The 19,031-nt window shown below is 37.6% G+C and overlaps 1 protein-coding gene across 1 annotated transcript; it reads left to right on the plus strand.

Moving 5' to 3' along the window:
- The first annotated feature begins 1,088 nt into the window (after positions 1-1,088).
- LOC125873405 (uncharacterized) lies at positions 1,089-18,829 on the plus strand. Its single transcript, XM_049554341.1, has 4 exons — positions 1,089-1,592; positions 2,532-2,601; positions 2,711-2,803; positions 18,563-18,829. The coding sequence occupies exons 1-3, from the start codon at positions 1,191-1,193 to the stop codon at positions 2,767-2,769; spliced, it is 531 nt and encodes a 176-aa protein (XP_049410298.1). The 5' UTR covers positions 1,089-1,190; the 3' UTR covers positions 2,770-2,803; positions 18,563-18,829.
- Positions 18,830-19,031: the final 202 nt, after the last annotated feature.

Raw genomic sequence — 19,031 nt, forward strand, 5'->3', positions numbered from 1 at the left:
TACTCAACAACTTCGTTACTCAACAAATCCAGCAACAAAAATCATGAACAAAAGTGTTCAAAGTTAAGATCGAGTATAGTGATGTCAAGAAGTTGAGCAATTTGTTCTATAGAAGAGATTTCCAACTATGTAGAATTGTAGATTTCCAATTATGGAATACAAGTTCAGTTCTTCGGTGAACCGAAGAATCGGTACCCTCAAATAAAATACCAAACTTTAAAAATAAAATAAAACTATATTCATACCGATGAATAAAATTAGTTTGATATGATTCTATTTTTTTATATTTATGTCAAATCCTACAACCAATAATGAGCTAAGACTTCATTAAGAAACATATTTACTAAGATTGTTTAAAATCAAACCATAATTGATAGACCAATTACAAAATTGGATTATTAGTAGTGGCTATCAGATTCACAGTTGGTGAATGAATTTAAAAAATTATAATTAGCGACTTTGCAGTAGAGGGACAGATTACACAATTTTCTTATTAAATAAATGGTTAACTCGTAACCATATTTATATTTTTATACCTAGGTATATAAAGTATGTAAACCCTAAATATAAAGCTCCACTCAATATTCCATTCACTTCTTATGAGAATAATGAGTCACTCCTCGTCAATCGTCACTTCTTAACCCTAAACACATCGTTTTTCTTACAATTGATCTTATAACCAAAAGAGTTGTGCAAAAAAATTATCACAAGTAATTGTGTCAGTTATTAAGATTCTACTGGTTATTTTTTTTATACGACATGCAACAAATTTATTATTTCATCTTTGCAAAGTACTTGTACAAAAGAATTAAAAGTTGTAATTTTAATTTCGTCGATAAAAAGCTGGCTACACATATTAAGATTTTAATCTTCAAAAAATCAACAATAATGAACCTTTTAAAAAAATAATTTAATTTGTGGATATCAAGACATCTTCTATTGCCACTTGATTAAAGAAAACAAACTAAATGAATATCTATGAGTGCGGCCCCAAGTCTCAACATCTAAAGCAATATAAAAACATTTTTTTTTTTAAAAAGAAAAAGAAAAAAGAGAAGAACATTTAGATCTAATTTGTATTTTTTAAATCAATTTTGTGGGTGTACCCAAATATTTCCTTGTTAGGGGCATTGCAATTACTGAAAATTCAAAAAGTAGTGGCCTAGTGGGTTTTTTTTCTGCGACGTTTTATGGGGAAATCGCTTCCTTCACCAAATAGAATTCAAGATTTTGCCAGAATAATCAGCTCCAACAGAATCCAGCGCCCGACCCAAGTCAAACCCGCATCCAGAATTAGGTCAGTTCCATCCCCTGTGGCCGCAAAGTCTAGGGCGGTGGTCGACGGCGATTCATCGGAGCGGCGGCTGAAGCTGAAGAAGAACATGGAAGAAGCAAGCTCTAACTCCAATTCCAATTCCAATACTTCTTCGTCGAACCAGCGGCGGCTACCTCTTGCTGACGTGGTGGCTGACTGTGTCAAGCGGTGGTTCCACGACACTCTCAAGGAGGCGAAAGCTGGTGACGCTAACATGCAGGTCCTTGTTGGTCAGATGTATTTTAGTGGCTATGGTATATCCAAAGATGCACAGAAGGTGTTTGATTTTTGCTTCCTATGATCTTCTTCCATTTATTCCTTGTCTTAGTTCAATTATAGTTGCTCATAGTTTGCTAACAATCTAGAACTGGGTGATTTATAAATAACCTAGTGTAGAGATCCTTGTTTTCCATTGACAAGATATGAACAGAGAAAACCACCATAAAACGTATTGTTGAAAGAGCACAGTCTGAACTGCTCTGACACTTGAAGTTTTGACACTCTTTGTGCTTATACAGGGTAAAGTTGACTTTATTAAATGCTGAACCTTCTTACCTATTCCAAGTAGGAAGAGCTTTTTGGATTTTGGAATAAAAAAGGATGAAATAACTTCACTGACAATTAGATATTTTTTATTTTGTCAGAAGAATCCTCCAAGTATGTTGGTCTTACATTAGTTTCGATAACAAGGGTGAAAATGGGATAAATGGCCAACAACAAATGTTTATTATTGTCAAGCACATAAATATCTTCAAACATTCAAGCTTGTGTGTGCCTTAAAAATACTACTAGAAGAAACCCATAATTAACAGAAAGTATCCATCATGTGAAGATAGCAACAATCCAATTGAACTTGAACTCTTTAATAATTTAAGATAAGGAGAAGAAAAATTAGCATGATTTAAGTGCTTAGTTTATTCTTAATGAAGTTACACATGATTAAGAGGATGTACCAACATTTACATGCTTACTTATCTTCTCTGTAATCAAAGAAGTGAATAACCACAGTGTGCCTGTTCAATTTCATAAATCTATTTATTAGAAGTTGCCCAAAGTTTTCAAAGCAGTCAAAATAAAATAGTTCCACTCTTTCCACTGCCCAGAAGTAGAGTTTTAGGTTTGTTTGAAACATTGACAGTTTTTCGGTTTTCCGTCTCTATTTGCTGTCTCTGAGGATGTGGGAAGTGCTTCTACTGATTGGTCAATTTGGGTACAGGGAAGAGCTTGGATTACCCGAGCTTCAAAGAGTCGGTCATCGGCATGGAAAGTGAGTGATAAACGCCCAGGTATGTAGATTTTCTGTTTACTGATTTTATCAGTTTGCTATTTTTTATTGATTAACTTTTATATTGGTTCACTGTTATTGTGTGGTGTTCATCTTTTCTTCCTTTTTAGGCTATAATGCCAGTGATTCTGATTCTGATGATACTGTGGAGGATACAAAACAAAATTGAAGCTCTTTTCATGGGTTAAACAGGCTGTGGCATTGTAAGTTTCATTGCATTCATTCTAACAATAAAAAGAGGGTCCATTGAATTCGTTTCTTTCACTTCTATTGTGCAATGTCTTGTTCTATTTCTGATCTAAGTTGTTTGAAAGTTGTTGCACTTGCTTGGATATTGAACTCTGTATGTAGTAGTGTATGACAATGCCACTCTATCTAAATTCTTTGTTGTCTTCTTTAGCAGCAAGTGTTCTGTGACATTATGGGTCTGCTAAAGATCATAGAGTTAAGTTGTTTTATCTTGCGTACAAAATATCTCTATGATTTGAGAGTTTTTACAGCGTATGTGGGGTTGATGTATATTATTTTTCGGGGGTGTATATGAAGATGTTCTATTAATATTGAACTAAGATGGTCTCAACTTACATGCAATTGTAAATACATCAAAATTTTAGTACGGGAATTATTTTTGCACCAAAAGTATAAATGGAAGAAAAATGATCTCTTAGCCCTCCTTATGTGCTTTTCCAATGACAAAATACTAGTGAAATTCCACAGGTGGGGTTCGGGGAGGGTGGAGTTTATATAGACCTTATCTCTACCTCATGGAGGCCTCATGTGCTTTTCCATACCTTCAAAATTATGCCGTTTCTTGTTTCTTGTGGAATCAACCAAAAAAAGCAAGAAGGAGCTACATTCCATGTTTCTTTCTTTCTGGAGTTCAGCTTTCTTGCCCAACTTGCGACAGCTTTTGCCACTGCCATAGGTTGTACCCATGATAAATTAAATATTGAATATGTTCCATTGCAGAATTGCAATATAGCAGCTGATGATCCTTCCCTTGCTTTTTTACACAAACAACATCAACTCACTACAATGCAATTTCACCCCATGAGTTATGTTTTTTGAAACTGGTAATGTTGTCTTCCTCAACATACCTTAAAGCTGAAGACCCCATAAATATTGAACCAGAAAAACTAAATACAAAAGAGAAGTTACAGGGAACCTAATAGATCAATTATCTGTTCTACTTCATCTATACATTCCTCTTTACACCAAAACTCATAGGATAAAATACAATTTCATTTAACTTTCTGAATGCAAGCTGGGATTGTTCTCCACCACTTCTTTTGACTCTTGTTTCCTTCTCTCCTAATCCATCAACTCAACAGATCTGCAACATGTTCTGGCGTTGTCCATTTTGTTTGTGAGACTTAAGAATAAGGACCAAATTTGTGCAGTTATCTTCAGTGCAGAAGCAGATGGCTATTAGTTTCTTCTGCTTCATTACATAAGAAGCATCTAGATACTATTTGGAACCCCCTTCTTTTCAGAATTTCCTGTGCAAGGCATGCTTTCCTGGCCACCAGCCAAGAAAAGCATTTAACCTTAGTTGGTGCTGAAAAACATCTAACCTTGGTGCCAAACTTTTTCAGATCTGCTTCCATGGTTCTATCCCACATCCTGGCTGCTCCCTTCTTTTTTTGTAGTCAGTTCACAGAGTTTTTACCATCATTAACTTGTTTCCATATGATTGTGTCGGGGATCGGAGTAGTGCCTTTGAAGCTGTTGATTTCTTGTAAGAGTTGAGCCAATCTATCCACTTCCAATCATTCAAATATCTCCTGAAGGAGATGTCCCACCCATGATTGGACCAATTATCATCCCCAGGATTGGTGCAAAAAGAGAATAGATTAGGATAGGAGTTCTTCAATGCCATCTGTCCTTTCCATATATCTTCCCAAAAAAGAATTTTGTTTCCATTGCCTACCTTACAAGTGATATTATCTGAGAATTTTGGTCCACAAGGCCTTTATTGACCTCCAAACTTGGACACCTGAAGTGCTAGTGACAGTATTGGTGCACCATGGTCTGTTCTTCCCATACTTGTTTTGAATGACTACTTTCCTATGTTGCGCGGACTCTTCATTTTTGCAGGCGAACCCGTCTCGACGCGACACTGGTGCGGGGTGCATGTCGGATTCGGTCAATCCGATCCGGACACTTTCACCAGAGTCGAGAAAAAAATTTGGGGAAAAGGAGATCAGTTTCCGGTGACCTCTTCAGAGAGGAGGCGGAGCTATACGAAGCTTGAAAAAGTACGGAGAAGAAGAAAGATGAGGAGTTTTTTCTTGAAAAAGTACAGGAAGTACAACTTTTTTATCTTTTTTGAAAAAGTAGAGTCTTTTCAACTTTTCTTGAAAAAGAAAACTAGAGACGAAGGGTTTCTCTAGATAAGTGTGTCCTTTTTTATTTATAAAATAAATTTTATATATTTCATAAATATTTTTAGTAATATTTTATTATATATATATATATATATCCACTTATTTGATTATACTAGATATATTATTATTGTTGTTATTGATATAATTTATTTTTGGAGGTACGCTAAAAATAATAAGCAATTATACCATGTATATATAAAATTACACCTTATATTATATATATACCAGGTATACCAATTAACCGCACTTGTATCCATACTCGGATTCGCACCCCGAATCTTAAAATTTAATTTTTGCCGAATCTGACTCTCGGATTCGCATCCGTCTCAGATACCCGCACCCGAGTCTGAGCAACTTAGCCTCTTTCCATAATGTTTGATGTTCTCCCTCATATCTCCATATCCATTTCATTATCAAGTATTCTGTGTTTTCAGGATTCTTATACCAGGACCACCTGAAATCTTGTTAAGCTGAGCAACTTTCCAGTTTACTATTAACAAGCCCACACTCCCCCCTCCCTCCCCCCCTCCCTCCCCCTCCCTTATTTCCTAGCTATAAGAAGTCCCTTCTCAGTTTATCTAGCTTCTGCACCACTTCAGATGGTTTGAGAAATAGAGCTATAACATAAGTTGGCAAGGAATCTAACACAACATTTATTAAAATTAGTCTGCCCCTAGTGATAAATATTGAGACTTCCACATAGCTAGCTTTTTCTGTGTCTTTTCAACTACCCCATCCAATATTTCCAGATCTCTGTGTTTATTGCCCAAGGGCATGCCAAGTAAACTGTTGGCAGCTGATCTGTTTAGCCCCTGCATCTTGGGAATAGGCTACTTTTCTTCCCATCCACACACAATCCAAAACTACTTCAAAGGTTACAAGAATCACCCTGATGTAGCTAATTTGTTCTGCTTTGGCTTAACAAAAAATTACTAGCAGATGATAGATTTTCAAATTCTCACCTCACCTGATGCGAAGCTTGACACCTTTCAACCACCTTTTCTTTTTTTTTTTGAAACTGGTAACTTTGCATATATTGATAGAAACAGATCAGTACATGGGCTGTACTAGGGCCATACTTACAAGTAAATCCAGATCCTATGTCTATAATGAATCTAACACATCAATAATAGATACAGGATCATTAGACCAAATCTGATTACACCAATCCTCTATGTTATCAAAAACCTAGCATTTCTCTCCTTCCAGATAGTCCACCATATGCTTGCTGGTATGATTCTCCACCTACATCTGCTTCTTCCCTCAACCCAGCTTCTTCCCAGCTTTGAAGAAGATTGACAACAACAACACATTTGAAGAGAATAGATTAGGATAGGAGTTCTTAAATACATACCCAGAAAGATTGACAACAACACATTGGAAATCCATCAGGTCTTGGTGCTTTGTCACTTGCACATAATCTGATACATTCAAGAACTTCTTCGTCTTCAAACCGTCTTTATAACCATTCCTGCTCCTCTCTGTTTATGCCTTTGATCCGTTGAAGATTCAAGTCTGGCCTCCAAGTCATTGTTCCCTTGTAAAGAGTCTGATAGTAGTTCTGAATTTTCAGCTTTATAGAATCTGGATCAGAGATGGTAGTCCCATCATCACCTGAAGTGTCAGTAGAGTCAAGTCTCTTATGCGCTGTAGCAATTCTGTGAAAATATTTGGTATTCTTATCCCCACTTTTCAACCATTGTACTCGAGGCCTCTTCCTCAATGCTATTCCTCATTCTTTGTTACCTTAGACTCCATAGCCAAATGACCTTTTTGAAGAAGTTCATCATTAGTAAGTAATCTATGCTCCAGGATGCTTTCCAGACTAGAGAGTTGATTGAGAACTATTGTGTAGCCCTCAAACAAGGAATGCGTGTTCCACCCTTCCAACCTCAATTTGATTCTCTGTATGACTGTATCACTGGTAGTTTTAGTTCAGTGTACTTTAATTTTCCTTCTGGAGATAGGCCCATAGATAATGATATATATGTAGCCAGGATGTTAGCCAACTTGCACCACAAACCTATGTTAATTCTGGTGTTTTTTTTTACTTCTCCAACCAGTAATAATTCTGCATTTTCCAGGCTTACATGTAGTTCTGATACTACTTTAAATCACATCATGCTCTGCATGTGAATCATACCTGTCTTATCTGTGCCTTAGAAGACACCTGCTATTGAAGACTGAAATAGAGGTGTCTTCTCGTTCTACCACTGTTTACCTCACTGCCACTCAAGAAACCTCTATCTATGGTTTGTTCCACCTATCCATCAACGATGACAATAGGTCTATTTCATGTACTCTAATCGATCAATAAATCTGTATTACAGTTGCTAAGTAGCTGGAGTTGGCTATATGAATCATCAGTATTCATTCATCCAACTTTATTTAGCATATTTAGGGTGTTTGTATTGGCTTTTTAAAAAGTGACTTATAAGTTAAAAGTCAAAAGTCATAAGTTGGGACACCCAACTTGTGACTTTTTTTTTGTACCTTTTCAGTTTGAAAGTGCTTAAAAACACTTTTTGTGTTATCCAAACACTTCCAAAACCAAAAAACAATTCAAAAGCCAAAAGTCACTAAAAATAAGTCACTCCAAACACCCACTTAATATGAAACTAAATATTTGTATTTTAAGGCAGTTTGGGTTCTCTAAAATTAGAATTCTCAAATCTCACACTTGCCCCTACTCAAACATACAGTTTAAACCAGAATAAAAAGATTCTTGGCAGACATATGGTCGAATGCAAAGCTGGAGACTCTCGTAGTGGATAATCAATGATATTTTCACCTCTTATAATTTTCCCCAAGTTCTTCCTGAAAAGGATGTATAACCAGAAATTCCAATGCAATTGTCATCAACCTTTTTGATGTTAATTAGTAATGATGGTGTATCACATCTCATTCTAGAGCCTATTATCTCATTAGCAAGTATACTTGCATCCAGAGTTACTCTCCTTCACAAAAGAGCATTCTGATTGCTAGATGTGAGCTTATATCCATTACCGACCTCAATTTTACCGACAACAGCTCTGCCACAATCTTCTACATCCCTACCAGAGTTCTAAGTTGAAAATCTTTACCATACACCCCCCCTCCCCTCCCTGGAATCATGATTATATGAGTAACTAAAGCTTCTATCTCTCCAAGGGTGACAGATTTTGAAAGATTCTTTTATGAAGAATAGTACTTGTTTTTTTTTTTGATAAGGTAACTTTATATTCACATCAAAACTCATCATCAAGATGAAAAAATATCTAATCGTCCCCACTCTATCTAATTTGGTGAAGAACTCTGATGATCTCGGGAAAACCACTAACTTTCAAGGTGAACACATAAAATAACTACAACATATGTGGCAGAGCAATTAAAACAAGGGCGTCCTCTCACAGTCTTTATCTAATGGATCTTTCCATTCTTATACTCTTTTTGAGGGTTAACGATATTTATCAGATCTGTTCCTATCTAACGGAGTTCTATGGAATCAAATGACGAAGATATTGTTGAGAAAAAATGGATATTAAGGAGGAATGAAAATAGGATTCATGTAAAAAAGGATTCCCCATTCCGTACCCGGAAGGATATGTGGCCATGAAAGAGGGAATACGGATCCATANCCCTTAGCCTTGGATGCTTCTCGCATAATCGAAGATATCCATTCCATGGCCTTGCGAGTGAAAGATATCCTCGTTATTGACTTTCTACTCCTTTCTGTCCAGTCATACCATTCCCCTGCTGTGCCTAATGTTCTTGTGATGTCATATGATTTGAACCCTACTGCAAAATAGATCGTGTCGTCCATAATGGAAAAGAAACGAGCCCAGTGGCAAGAAAGAAAAGAGATGAAAGGAAGAAAAAGAGGAAGAAAAGAAAAAGATGCCCGGTGATCGGAAGGATCACCGGAGGAAGATAGTGAAAACTAGGCTATATCATGTCCTCGGGAGTTGTGCCTGGGAGCTTTTTTGGAAAATGATCTTGTGTAAGTGCAAGTGAGATCCTCTTCAAGCTCTTCTCTTCAAAGCTAATACTTTGCAATTCAACACCTCCATTCCTAGCCTCAACACTTCCTTTTCCTTATATAATGTCTGTATGTAAATATCGTAGAATCTTTTCCCTAACTTGATTATCCTCATGAACACCTGTCCATTTATTTTATTTTATATATTTTCAAGGAAGCTATATCTTTTAATGAGTACTGGGTGTGCAAGAGAAGAACTTGATATTGTTATCTCACTTTTCAACCAATTTACGTTGGAACTTTTTCGAGCAACATCATTCCTAGGCTCTTTGATCTCTTTTTTTGGTTGTTGAGCAGGCAACATATGCAGTATAAACAAAAGAACTACTCCAAGAAAGTAGTCCAGTAATAATTACAAGTAGTAGTCAAAATGAGGGTATTCATTAATACACCAATAGTAAAAAATGCTAAACAATTCATCTTTATCTTTGGGAAAGGATTGGTCTCGTCTTCAAAGCATCTCTGTTTTCTCTCCTTCCAGATTGTCCACCTTATGCAAGCTGGGACAATTTTTTCTCTCTCTGTGTCCTGACTGATTACCATTTATGTTCTAGCAAAGCTAAAACTTCCTGTGTACTCCTTGGCATAGTCCACTTGATTCCCCTCAAGTTGATGACGATCTGCCATAATTGATCCGTCACTTTACAGTGTAAAATGAGATTGTTTACTGTCTCTGCTTCTGCTTCCTCACCACACCAACAATATCTGGAACAGAAGACCCCTTTCAATAAGCGTATCCGAATCCCTAGGGCACCACGAATTTCTCCTCAGAATAATCAATTAATCTTGGCAAGCGCATCAGATTCACACTACTCTTCCCAGAATTTCTGTGACTCTTCATCTCTATCATGTAGCGATGAAGGCAATCTCACCCCTACAGTCATTGAAACTTCCAAATGGACCAAGCTTGTGATGGTGAAAGCTTGCAAGGCCTTCGGGGTAAATGTTGCTGGATTTGAACACGAACTCCTAGATATGGTGCTTAGAATGGAACAACGGAGACAACTGCAGTTACAACAAAAACAGGCAATTCAGGGGCAGGACAACCCAAAAAGGAAGAAGAAGGGAGAGAATGAACTAAAGATGCTTCTTTGTGACCTGATACAACATAATGGCGACAAGAGGGTTAGGGGTAGGAAATACAAAGCCTTCTCTGGATGAAAGTAAAAATTTTGAGTTGGAATGTCAGGGGGCTCAACGACATCAATAAAAGGAGCACAATGAAGTCCTTAATCAGAAAGTGGAATCCTGATGTAATATGTTTGCAGGAAACCAAACTAGAGGAATGGTCGAGCTTGATCACTGGGCAGTTATGGGGAAACAGATGGGCCAGCTGGGCAGAATTAAAAGCAAATGGTACAAGGGGAGGCATCATCATTCTATGGGACAAGAGGAACTGGGTAAATATTAGCACACATAAGGGGATCTATACAGTTTCATGTATGCTGGAAAGTGTGCAGGATAATTTCCGATGGTGTTTCACTGGAGTTTATGGGCCTCATACAAACATTGAAAGAGAAGATCTTTGGTATGAGCTTGCAGCAATAAGAGGACTGTGGGATGACAGTTGGGTCATAGGAGGCGACTTCAATGTGTGCCGTTTTGAAAGTGAGAGATACAATTGCATAAGAAGGTCCAAGGCTATGAGTAGCTTCAATGACACCATCTCGGACCTTGGCCTCATGGATTTGCCTTTGCAAGGGGCATTCTATACCTGGACTAGAGGAGACGATCCAATTCAAGCATCAAGAATTGATCGGTTCCTGATATCCCCAGAATGGAATGACTGTTTTAACGCAATCAATCAATTAGCACTCCCTAGTGTTGTCTCCGATCACAGGCCTATACTCTTGAAATGTGGGGATTGGGAGTCTAATCCATCTTACTTCAAGTTCGAAAATATGTGGCTAGAGGAAGAAGGCTTCTTGGAGAAGGTCAAAATATGGTGGCAAAGTTACTCTGTTAATGGGACACCAGATTTTATTTTATACCAGAAGCTCAGATACTTGAAGAAAGATATCTCAAATTGGAATAGAGAGGTCTTTGGCAAAATTGACACTAATAGAAACAGGGCACTGGAGGAATTAGCTGCTATTGAACATGCTTCAGAGAATAGAGCACAAACTCCAGAAGAGAAATCCAAAGTTCTATGTCTCAAGTTGGAATTGCAAAAGCTAGCAAAAATTGAAGAGGTATCTTGGAGGCAAAAATCAAGATGCTTGTGGCTTAAGGAGGGGGACAGGAACACAAAATATTTTCAGAAAGTTGCCAATGGTCGTAGGAGGAACAATACCATCGATAAACTCAAAATAGGTGAAGTCATTGTGGATGATAATGTTGTAATCAAGGAAGAAATTTTGAGTTTTTACCAGCAACTATACACTGAAAATGAACCCTGGAGGCCCACTGTTAGCTTTGAAAATATGGCATCCATCTCCGTGGACGAAAGAGATTGGCTGGAAAGAAATTTTGAAGAGGAGGAAATTCATGCTACCATCAAGGCTTGTGCACCTGACAAGGCTCCAGGTCCTGACGGATTCACAATGGCCTTTTTTCAAAAGGTATGGGAGGTCATTAAATATGAAGTAATCGGGGCGCTAAACCACTTTCACCATAACTGTCATATGGTCAAGTCCTATAATGCTTCCTTTATTGCCCTCATTCCTAAAAAGAAAGGGTCAATAGAATTAAAAGATTACAGACCCATCAGTCTTATTGGGAGTGTGTACAAGTTAACAACAAAGATTCTTGCGGAGAGACTTAAATCTGTAATTGGGAAGTTGGTATCAGGCTACCAAAATGCATTTGTTAAGGGTAGACAAATCTCAGATGCTGTATTGATAGCAAATGAGGTGCTGGATTGGAAGCAGAAATCAGGAGACGCAGGGTTGTTGTTTAAACTTGACATAGAGAAAGCTTTTGACAAGCTTAATTGGGCCTATCTGTTCACAATCTTGAGAAGGATGGGATTCGGGAATAGGTGGATCAGGTGGATCAAATACAGTTTGACAACGGTAAAATACTCTGTGCTCATTAACAGAGGGCCTGTAGGTTTTTTCTCTCCTCAAAAAGGGCTAAGGCAGGGAGACCCCCTCTCTCCCTTTCTTTTCATCCTTGCTATGGAAGGCCTTAGTAAGATGTTCCAAAAAGCATGTCAACTACAATGGATTGAAGGCTTCAAAGTAGGCAGTCCCACGGGAAACAATGTCACAGTTTCACATCTGCTTTATGCGGATGATACTCTGCTATTTTGTGGGGCAGATAGATCACAAGTTATTAAGCTAAACTTGATTTTGCACATCTTTGAAGCTGTCTCTGGACTACACACAAATATGTCAAAAAGCACGATCTATCCAGTAAACTCAGTGCAGAATCTGGTAGAGCTAGCTGGTATCATGTGCTGCAACATAGGGTCCTTTCCAACAACTTATCTTGGGCTGCCTTTAGGTGCAAATTTCAAGGCTAACGAGATATGGTCGGGAATAATTGAGAAGTTTGAAAAAAGACTAGCAACATGGCAAATGCAGTATCTTTCTTTTGGAGGAAGAGTTACATTGATTAATAGTGTAATGGACAGCATCCCTACATATCATATGTCCCTCTTTCCTATTCCCGCAAAAGTTCTCGAAAAGCTCGATAGAATGAGAAGGAATTTTTTATGGGAAGGCAACAACAAGGATCATAAGTTTCACTTGGTTAAATGGGCAAAAGTGACACAACCTAAATTTCAAGGGGGTTTGGGTATCAAAGATCTTGCAGCTCACAATAAAAGCATGATGATGAAATGGTTATGGAGGTACAGAACTGAAGACATTGGATTGTGGAAAGAGGTGATCAAAGCTAAACATGGTGAGCTTACTCACTGGTCCACAAATGTCTCAGCAGATGCATATGGAGTTGGTCTATGGAAAAGCATCAGTAAACTTTGGCCAGATTTTGCTGGGAACGTCACATTTAGAGTTGGCAATGGATCTCACATCAAATTTTGGAAGGATATATGGTTGGGAGACACAACTTTGGGTGAGGAATTTCCAAGTTTGCACCTCATTGCAGCGGAACCAAATTCTACCATAGCATCCAACAGATCAAACGACATTTGGGACCTAAGGTTCAGGAGAAACCTAAATGACTGGGAACTTAATGACATATTTGCCCTCTTTGCCAAATTGCAGCCTTGCTCCTTTTCACCCCAAGAGCCTGATAGATTGAAATGGGGTAACTCAAGAAAAGGTCACTACACAGTCAAGGAAGGGTATCACAGCTTATGCTCAAGGAACTCAATGATTGACAAATGGCCATGGAAGCATATATGGAAGACAAAATTACCTACCAAAGTGATTTGTTTCTGTTGGACTGCACTGCATAACTCATGCCTCACACAGGATAATCTCTCCAAAAGGAAACTCCAGCTTGCTAACCGATGCTATTCTGCCACAAGCACACAGAAAATGTCAACCACTTGCTACTGCACTGCCCAGCTGCCTCAGACCTCTGGAATATGTTTTGTTGCTTTTTTGGTCTTTCCTGGGTCATGCCTTTCTCTGCTAGGGATGCTCTTGAAAGTTGGAGTTCACGGGATGTTGTGAAAGCCATCAAGAGTATGTCGATGATGATCCCTGGTGTTATCTTTTGGTGTTTATGGACAGAGAGGAACAAAAGATGTTTTGATGGAATTTCAACTTCTAGAAATCTTTTGCGAGGCAGATGTCTAGTTAGCCTTTTTAGTTGGTCCAAACGAACCCCTGTAAATAATTTAGAACTCTTCTTGGATTTTGGTAGCTCTATAGCTTAGAAAGAGGCTACAAATCCTTTTTTTGTGAGCTTAACTGATCTATCCTTGTAAAGCTTGCATCTTCTTGATGCCTTGAAATGAATCTACTTACTTCATCAAAAATAAAATAAAAAATAAGCGTATCTTGAGTTAAGACAACTTGTCTTGCCAATAACAATGTGAAGCATGCTACCTTGTGTGGGATTTTGACTTTCGATATCATCTTCAAGGCCAACACCCGCCTTGTGAATAGGTGCTCTGGAAACAGTTATAAACAGATTTAACAGAGAATCCTCCCAGCTAGTCTTTCATCTAATTAAGCTGTCTTCATTTGTGGTGAGATCTTGGACCTGTTCCTGAGTCTTGTAGAATTCTGTCAATCTATCAACTTCCCAATCGTTAAGAAGTCTTCTGAAATTGAAATTCCTTGGGGTTGTCCCTTACCTCCATAACTGTGAAATTCTTCTGCTGGCTCAAAAAGTGAAGGTCAGGAAATTGAGACTTCAAAGAGTGTTGCCCAGACCAGATATCATCCCAGAATAAGGTCTTCCTTGCCTACTACTTTAATCTTGGAATTTTTGATAATTTTGGGCTACGGATTCCTAATTGATCTCCATAAGCCAACACCATGTGGACTCTGGAGTCATAGCCCATAGGTGCCTTGGTGATGGTCCAGTAACCATCCATCCCATACCTTGTTATAATAGTTTCTTTCCATAGAGATTGTTCCACAGTTGCAAATTTTCCATAACCATTTTGATAGGAGGCTATAGATTTGTGATTTCAGATTTCTTATTCCCATTCCACCTTCCTCCTTGCAAGTTATAATAGATTCCCACTTTACTAAGTGAATCTTCCTGTTCTCACAATTTCAGAGAAAATTCCTTCCGATTGCATCCAGTTTCTTGATAAAATGCCAGTATTCATTGGCATGGGGAATAAGGACATCATATAAGTTGGCATTGTTGATTAAAGTCAATCTACCTCCAAAAGAGTGATATTGACTCTTCCAATAGACAAGTTTCCACACTTCTCTAGGATAGCATTCCAAATACTTTGTGACTTACTCTTAGCACCCATGGGCATGCCAAGGTAAGTAGTAGGTAGTTTCCTATCTCCCTCCCAAAGATTTTGGCCAGACTGTTAATTCCTTGAACCTCATTAATTGGGTAAACAAGACTTTTCCCCTAGTTGACATGAAGTCCAGAAATAGCTTCAAACAAAATGAATATAACTCTCAAATGTTTCATTTGGTCACTATTTGCATCACAAAACACCAATGTATCATTAGCATATTGAAGGTGGGAAGTAGACAGACCAAGACCGTCTCCAGGCTTAACATTTAAACCCCTGATCCAATTATTAACCTGAGCTGTTCCCAACATTTCAGTAGACCTTCCATTGCCAAAATAAAGAGAAAAGGGTAGAGAGGATCCCCTTGTTTGAGGCCTCTCTTAGAAGAGAAAAAACTAGATGGTGAACCATTGATCAAGATTGAGAAATTTACTGTCTTACAGCAGAACTTTATCCAATTAATCCGTCTATTACCATAGCCCTTCTTCTCTAATGTCCTCCATAAGAATTCCTAGTTAAGATGATCATATGCCTTCTCATCTTACCTTACATAAGATGCCAAGGGCCTTTGTAATTTTTCTCACATCCACACATTCATTAGCTACTAAAATGACATCCATGGATGAATGCCAGCTGCTGGCTGTCCACCAACTTTGACACTACCTTTTTGAGTTTTTCAGTCAGGATTTTTGAGATAATTTTATAAATGCTCTATCAGTAGGTCTAAAATCCTTCAACTCTTTAGCCCCCACATTTTTGGTATCAATATAATGAAAGTAGAATTGGAACTTTTTTCGAAGTAACCTTGGTCATAAAATTCTAAACAAGAGCCACCACTTCACTACTCATCATCTCCCAACAGTGAATAAAGAATGCCATAGAGAAGCCATCAGGGCAAGGGCCTTGTCCCCAGCACATGCTATTACACAGTCTTTAATTTCCTGTTCCCCAAATTGACTGAAGCATATTATTATCGTCCTCATTGATCATAGGCTCTGCATTGGTATTATAGAGTGGTCTCCATGCCTTTGTTTCTTTGTAAAGATTCTGGTAAAACTTGATAGTCTCCTTTGATCTCTGAGGGTTCATCTAAAGTAGTTTCTTTACTAACCAACCTATCAATGTTATTAAACCTTCCATGACAGTTTGCAGTTCTATGAAATAATTTGGTGTTTTTGTCCCCTTCTTTAAGCCACAATGCCCTTGATCTTTGTCTCCAGACCACCTCCTCCTGTTTTGCGTTTTCCTCAAACTCCACTGTCAGGGCAGCCCTTAAGTGAGCCTCATCGTAACCTTTGGTCTTGAATCGCTTAAAGATATGGTTCATTACTCTCATGGAACTAGATGCATTAGTTAAGTCAAAAAGCATCACTAACCATCATATAAACCATACTTGGCCTTAAAAGCAGTTTTCCATTCATCACGGGGATTCATTATAATTTGATGGTGACTACTCTTCAAATTAATTTTTGAAAAGACTTTAGAACCATGCCATTAATGATGGATCTAACATATTATAAGACGAAGAATGAGATGACGATACTTTACCATTATTTTATTCATGGCACGACCGTCACCATACATCCTCCAAGTTCCGTCCTTTGCATCAATTGGACTAATACATAATATGTAATACGTACTCGTGTTCCTTTTTTTCCAAACTTTTTCCAAAAAGCTCCTCAACTTGTCTTTGCAGTTCCTTTGTTTCTCAGGATTGCTCCTACGGGTAGAGGCCTATTTGGAATTTGAGATACTGTCACAAAATCAATTTGATGTTCTATTCCTCTTAAAGGTGGTAAATCCTTAGGAAATACATTTTCAAAATCATACAAAAGATTGGAAATAGAAGTAGGTAAAGAAAGAAGTTAGTTCATTAGAATTAAACAATCTCTACGTGTAAGGAGTATTTGGACTACCCTCTTTTCTTGCACTCATATATAGATTTTTTATTTTTTGGTTCCTATATTTTTGCCTAAGCCCCTTGTTTCGTTTCTCTCTTGTTGCTGCCTCTTTCCTGGCTGTTTTTATTTTTTCTCGGCCATCTTTCTTTTCTTTTTTCCTTTCATCAAACTCACCTTTTATCTCTCCTACTTGTTTTCTCACTGTTCCCTTCCATCTTGTTGATCTCGACAAACTTGGGATGGAATTAAAGTAGCTGGTGTATATTTCTCTGTAAATTGATGGGTTTTGAACAAATTAGAGGACTTTATGTTTGTTGTTTTCTGGTGTTGCGTTTTTAGAATGTTTAAAAGATAGGTTCCCAAGTGTGTCGTTCCCTTTATGCTTAAAAACTATTTATGCTTCCTATGTTGCTAAACTATTTGTAAAAGAAGTTAAATTGCATGGTACACCTCGAACTATTGCTAGTGATAGGGATGGGAAGTTGTTGAGCCACTTTTGATGTGTATGTTGGTGGTAATTGGCCACTAAGTTATTTTCTACTCCCTCCGTCCCATATTAGTTGTCCACCTTACTATAAATAGTTGTCCCAAATTACTGAAGTAGACAACTAATATGGGATGGAGGGAGTACTTCTTATCATGCACAATATGCATGCTTCATTAAGCACATATCAGTGATATCACACAAACATATATGCCACACATTACACAGAGATTGTGTGGTTGAGTTTGTTTGATCTGATTGCATATATTTGACCTTTTCCCCTACATTTAAAGAGAGTTTTTGTTAAATTTATTTAATAATAGCAACTATATCACCATACAATATGATTCACCATGTGGTGTTCAACAATAAAGTGCAACTTTGATTATGTGTGGATCCACAGGTAATTTATTTGTTTTGAATGAATCCCCCATTAAACCTAACCTGCGACCCACCAAACTAAAACCCAAACCAAATACGTAAGTGTATATGTTAAAGGCTTTAGATAAAGTTGCTTGAAAGGGATTTGAGATGGAACAAACTGGACAATTTTGTCCTTCTGCTAGAGATTCATTTTTAAGTGTGGCTATCTTTTGTTTCACCACTTGTGACAATTTTTCTGTGTTGATAAAGTAAGAGACTATAATTTGCTCATTTGCAATTTTAGTCGAGTCCACACTAGTTTCTCAATGTCTTTTGATTTATTTTATGCATCTCCAGTTTGCTCACTCATTGGGAAAGCAAATTGAGTAGGTTTTGATGTTTGGGTATTTATGAGATTGTTGCTTTACTGAGTAAAACATGAGCGTTTTTACTGTTGTAAACAACGAAGAGCGCTTGCTTTTTCCATCTTTGTGATATCTGTTGTCATTCTTGGTTTGGGTAACTCCCGTTTGTGAAGTATCATTTATGAGTCTTCATCAAGTAATGCAGAAGGGGCATTTGTTGGGGGTATTTTCTGTTGCTTGTATCAGAACAAATGATATCATAATACATGTGTGATGTGTCCTTAGGAAGCAAAGTGTGCAGGATATGATGGTGGAAATACAACTATTACCTGCCATTGTTTAGAGGGCTAGGCAACTACTACTTTTTTTTCCCAGTTGTGTACTGTAGCCTCTTTTCTTTTATGGAAGTCTTTTTTGGGGATGATGAGGGGCAGACTCTGGTTGCTTATATCATCTCAGTAGAAATGGAGCAAAATGTTAAATTGTACTCGCATGTTTTAGCATCCTTTTCAAGTTTCTTCTGCCTATGGGCACGCCATAATTTTCACGCCTGGAACTTTATATCCTACAATACACTAATTATAATTTGTTTTATGCAGTGTATTTTTGTGCTATGCATATGCAAGCCGTCAGTACCTTGCAGTTTGGTAGCAGACATTCAACTGGACCTGCTGTTCTAATCTCCATGATATTTTTTTTTTTAATTTGAAGTACTCCCATGTCCATAGTTCTGACTGGACTATTAGCAAATCACATTATTTTTCATTAGTTTTGATTTTTTCTGTGTCATGGAGGTTTGATCTTGTAATTCTGGCTTAACTGGGAAGAAAACTGAAAAAAAGGTGATTATTAGATCGTCAAGCCAACTTCAGTGGATTATGTCTTCAAAGTCATGATGTTTGGATGAATGGACACTTGAAACCTCAAGTTACTTTTTATGTTGTTGCATGCTAGAGAGTTGTCCATTTGCAGCAAACATAGGTATATTTTGTAGTCTATCTTGAAAGAGGAACCTAAGTTAGGTTGCTTAACTGGAAATGACAAAAATACAAAAGAGGAAGAGGAAAA

This window comes from Solanum stenotomum, chromosome 8 (genome assembly GCF_019186545.1).
Source record: "Solanum stenotomum isolate F172 chromosome 8, ASM1918654v1, whole genome shotgun sequence".
Taxonomy (NCBI): domain Eukaryota; kingdom Viridiplantae; phylum Streptophyta; class Magnoliopsida; order Solanales; family Solanaceae; genus Solanum; species Solanum stenotomum.

Excerpts from the sequence above, each read along its gene's own strand:
- LOC125873405 (XM_049554341.1), top strand. The coding sequence starts at position 1,191 with ATGGGGAAATCGCTTCCTTCACCAAATAGAATTCAAGATTTTGCCAGA. Across the intron at positions 1,593-2,531 it reads TATCCAAAGATGCACAGAAG|GGAAGAGCTTGGATTACCCG; the intron begins GTGTTTGATTTT and ends ATTTGGGTACAG. Across the intron at positions 2,602-2,710 it reads AGTGAGTGATAAACGCCCAG|GCTATAATGCCAGTGATTCT; the intron begins GTATGTAGATTT and ends CTTCCTTTTTAG.